The following is a 4921-nucleotide window of genomic DNA, read 5'->3' on the forward strand; positions in this document are numbered from 1 at the left end:
CTTACTTAAATAACGACTGTTCATTTTTATTTCACCCTGAACACCAGGATAATCCACAGACCTCGCTGTGAGCAGGTTGTAAAAATGTATTTGTAAAAGCTTGATGAAGTTATGTAGTTAGAGAAACACGTCATTACATTTTTCGAGTGTCATTTTTTTATGCTTTGAGCATCACAAATCCAAATTCTATCTTCATTACTTCCTCTTTGGAGGGCCAGTGATCAGGCTGAGCAATCAAACGAAGATAATTAACAATATGTTGATAGTTACTAGCTAGGGACAGAAATAGGGAAAGCACTTGACCACCAGGTCACTGATGTGGAAATGTGCCAGGATATTAAAAACTTTACAAACAGGTTAAATAGGTTAAAAACAATTTGACAGTTTACGAAATTATCTTGAGTATGATGGCCTAAAGAAATAAAACAACCTCATTTTTTAAAGCCTTTTAAATTAGTAAAATGCTTGATGATGCTAGCACGTAACTCTTTACTGACCAGGCCGTAGATAATGGGGTTGATGGCTGGGGGAATGATAATTAACAGGATGCTGAATAACTTCTTGATATTTTGTGAGAGAGAGGGGAACCTGTGACTCACAATTATGACCACTGAAGCTATTTGGTACAGCACATACACAGAAAGGTGTGATGCGCACGTCTGAAAGGCCTTAGTGCGGATTGCATTGTTAGCACTGCCTTCTTTTACAGAAGCATGCAGGATTTTGAAGTAGGAAAATGCAATGATGAGGAAGATACTTGTAGTCACACACCAAGTCATGGACAGACCTAGAAAAACAAACAGAAAATTACAAATGTGATATTATGTGACTTTTAACTGCTGAAATGTTAACTGCTGAGATTAGAGAGACATCATTAGATTGTGTGTGTGTGTGTGTGTGTGTGTGTGTGTGTGTGTGTGTGTGTGTGTGTGTGTGGTCTAAACGAGTTGACTGACCATAGATGTTATTTATGGGGGTGGGGCCGCAGGCCAGGTTCAGGATAGCACGGTTGCTGCAGTAGACGTGTTGGATGGTGTTACTACACAGCGGAGCATTCTTGTGGAAGGAGAAGAGCACAGCAATACACAGCAGAGCGACGATCCAGGCCAGAGCACAGCAGGTGTGCAGCCGAGCCGATGTCATGATGGCGTGATACCTGAGTGGTTCACACACAGCAATATACCTGCAGAGGCAGAGCACTGTTAAACATCCACAGCTTGTTCCAGTTAAAAATATATATTTACAGGATATGAGCAAACTGTTTGCATCTGTTTATGTAAAACATCTTGAAGTTGATCTCATTTAGGCTTTCCTCAAATAAAAAGTCATGAACCCATTCGGGTGAATTTTGTGCAAAATCTATTCAACATTAAGGCATTATTAAGTGCAAAGCACACAGGAGAGGCCTTCAACGACATTAATAATGATAACAATTATAACAAAACAGTGTAACAGCGTTTTCCCAACTAATTAAAAAAAGTAATTCAGATGAAAACCAGGTTGCAAGACAAATTTCATCAGGAAGCCATGATAGCAAAAGCACAGTTCTTTAAGGTTTTAAGTGCAGGTCAGGGGTTGAGTTTCTTTGTACGATGTAGGTACAGGTATAAGGGACATTAATGTTAATAAAGATGTATGGTTGGGCTGGACTAGGCTGTGCTTTAACAGTAACCCTGAAATCAATCCTGAAATTATTGGAAGCCAAGGCAGGGAGGCTAAAATGGGGGTTATGTGATATTTTTTGTTTGATCCACCTAACAGTCTGGCTGCTGTTTTTTGCATAATTTGAAGGTGTGAACGTGCTTCATTGTTTCGGCAGGTAAAGCGAGGAATAACAATTGTCAAACAAGAAAATCAAGGCATAACTTTCTCCAGTCCAAGAACAATAGAACAAATACGATTAAAACTAATTGAAGTTGATAAAAACAGGACTGAACTAACGTTTTCACATGATCATCAAAAGTTAAGTCTTTTGAAACACATCATGTGAAAATAAGTCACCTGTCTGTAGTATTTATGTGTGGCAGTAAAATACTTGGTGACTAGTTCTTTAGATGTGCTGATGCGTTTTGATACCTGTCATAGGCCATCACACCCAGAATAGTCTGCGTTGCGAAGCCGTACGTGTGCACCGAGAAGGCCTGGGCAATGGCCAGGATGTAGGGAATCTTCCTCTGGCCCGTCAAAAAGTGCAGCATGAGGCGAGGAACCACTGCCGTGGCCCCCAGCAGATCACAGACTACCAGGTTACAAACCATTACAAACATTGGTCTGTGCAGGTTCTTGTCCATGACAATGATGCACAGCACCACACCATTGGCCAATAGCATTACCATGTAGTGAACCAGAGCCAGGAAGAACAAGAAGGCGCCGTAGCCTGGTGGTACATAGAAGCCCTCCAGCTGGAAGACGATAGGCTGTTTGAGAGGAGTTACCATTGTTACGTTCTCCATCCAAAACAGTACGGTTCTGTAAAAGATAGTTCTTAATAGTTCACTTTTCAGACATGAGGGAGTGAAAGTTTAAGACTGAGAAACACAATAAACTCCAGTACAGCATTGTTAAATGAGTGAAATTTGTCTTTTCTTCTAATTTATAACTAACAAAAAGAAATAGGTTGCACAGTATTACCTGCAATAAAACAAATGACTAAGTCTCAGAACAATTCGATATTTCATACAATAATTCAATAATTCATCAAACACATAAAATAAAAGAACTAAAGGTAATAACTTATGATCCCAACACTAATACTTCACGTTGATGCTCTGACTTTTTTGCTTTTTAAAGATTTTACTTTGTGTTCTAAGTGTCCATCAGTAATGCCAAGCCCTCCACAGTCAGCGTTACCATTGAAACCCCGCCTCCTGCAGCTGTCTGAAGCTGGTAGTAAAACTGAACCTGTTATTTTAAAATGACAACTGCCTGGGAATATGTAAACTATTGACACAGAAGAGAGAGATTGATTTAAAGCATTATGCAAACCATACTAGCGTTAGTGGAACAAAACTGACCACATTAAAAAATACAGGAATGTTTACCCTAAGTTACAAAGAAAAGCATTTGATACCAAGGTCCCCTTTATTATTTGTATACATCCATGTCAATATTAGATGCTCAGAACAATTGTTGTAGTAGAAAGAGCAAGAAAGTCTGTATAGGATTGAAGGGGAAGTTGGATGGGTTGACCAAAAAGGACAATGGATGATGTTACCAGAGGAGCTTCTGTCAACAGTTTCTGGATGGAAAACCAAAATACTGATAACTTTAAAAGGGCGTTCAGGTCGCTCACCTGTCAGTAGCTGCTGGACAGCTGCACCAATGTGACTGACAGCAGATATTTACTGAATCAAAACAGTTTTCATGTCGTCTCCATGGGAAGAAATCAACAGTGTTTGCAGGCCGATGTGTTGAGCAAGTAAGGGTATCTGCCTGCAGTGAAGCAGGCGAACTCACAGATGGACTGCTGGACCGCCACGTTAATCCAGTTGCGCCCGGGAGACTAAAGCGCTTTTGACCACAGTGAAAATGTTTTTGACCTTGCTAAATGTCAGCATGTATGCATTAGAACATTTCATCAATGTCACAAGTGCCGGTTATATATGCAGGGAATGCAGCTGTGAAAATATGACGGGGCAAATTCAATTCAGCCATTTAATGTTATAATACATATTTTATACATTAATGGGAAAATGAGCCATATATCGTCTTGACATTGGAAAAGTCATCGGCTATGGGCGATCGCTCTGACCACCGTCGATTCCCAAGATCATCGTCTGTCAGCACAGCCCGAGTGTGTGTGTTTTGGTTCACTTATGTTATTATTATTGGGCTGTAATTGGCGTCCTGGAGGCCTCCCAGGCTCCCAGGTGTCCCATTGACCAGCAGGTTAATAGAATTAAATCTTCAATGAGGCATTCTGGGAGACGATCTTTCTCTGGAGAGACTCCAGCCTGCAGACCAGCCTTCCCTTTTTACCTTCCACTCCCTCAGTCCATCCAAGTGTGTCACCTAGGAAGGCTTCCCAAAGGACTTACAGTTCGTACCACAGGTGTTGGATGGGCTTGAGGTTGGGGTTCTGTGTAGTTCTTGAACACTGAACCAGAAAAGGCCATTTCTTTATCAATCAGTTCTTTGTTTATGGGGGCATTGCCATTGTCAGGAGAGAGTCGGGCCAAACTGTTGCCATAAAGTGAGAAGCACAACCATGAAACACTGCCTCAGACCAAAAGTGCCTGGAAAGAAGGACCAAACTGTTTTTTTTTTATCAACAAAAAAGTAATTAAAGCCAAAAAGTTTTGTGTGCTCAATGACATTTCATAGGAGTGTCTATAAGATAATGATATGTTTATGTTTAAATGCCAAATGACGGCACAACTTTCTCACTATGGACCAATGTTGGAAAATCAGCAGCCAAAGTTTCATCATGCATTGACAATGAAGTGAGTCCCTGTAGATCGCAGGAGCTTTCATTAGCGACTGTAATCATAGTTATCCTCTGAGCTCTGATTCACATCTATTACTGGGCTTGCTCTTTGCTCCCTGAGGGCTAATTACCACCAGAAACTGTTGATAAGTGTTCCTCAAGTGGACCTCATTAACGATTTGCTTCAGAAACATTAACAATATTTACTGGCTGCTGTGGCAACTTGAACACAGTGATGAAACTGGTGGGCCATTACAGGGCAGGATAGTCCCCTGAGCTCCCAACATGCAACAGTTTGTAGATTTTACTAATGTTTTTGACTCACTGTGCACAACAAAGTTTTACAATCCAATACTACAGAACTGCAAAACTAACTACATATCCCACATTGTACTGGTTTCCAGTGTCAAATCTGTCCTGCTCTCGGACAATCAGAATTATACTCTAGTTTATCGGTCAAATATACAGACAAGAAAAGAAGTGTGTTAATGTTTA

General features: G+C 40.6%; 1 protein-coding gene across 1 annotated transcript; it reads right to left on the minus strand.

Moving 5' to 3' along the window:
• Window positions 1-431: 431 nt before the first annotated feature.
• LOC311025374 (olfactory receptor 2K2-like) lies at window positions 432-2453 on the minus strand (the record flags this gene model as incomplete). The annotated part of the gene is made up of 3 exons (XM_084028225.1): window positions 432-787; window positions 957-1183; window positions 2077-2453. The coding sequence occupies 3 exons, from the start codon at window positions 2451-2453 to the stop codon at window positions 432-434; spliced, it is 960 nt and encodes a 319-aa protein (XP_083884351.1).
• Window positions 2454-4921: the final 2468 nt, after the last annotated feature.

The sequence above is a fragment of the Eutrigla gurnardus genome, assembly GCF_963514095.1.
Source record: "Eutrigla gurnardus genome assembly, chromosome: 15".
Taxonomy (NCBI): Eukaryota; Metazoa; Chordata; class Actinopteri; order Perciformes; family Triglidae; genus Eutrigla; species Eutrigla gurnardus.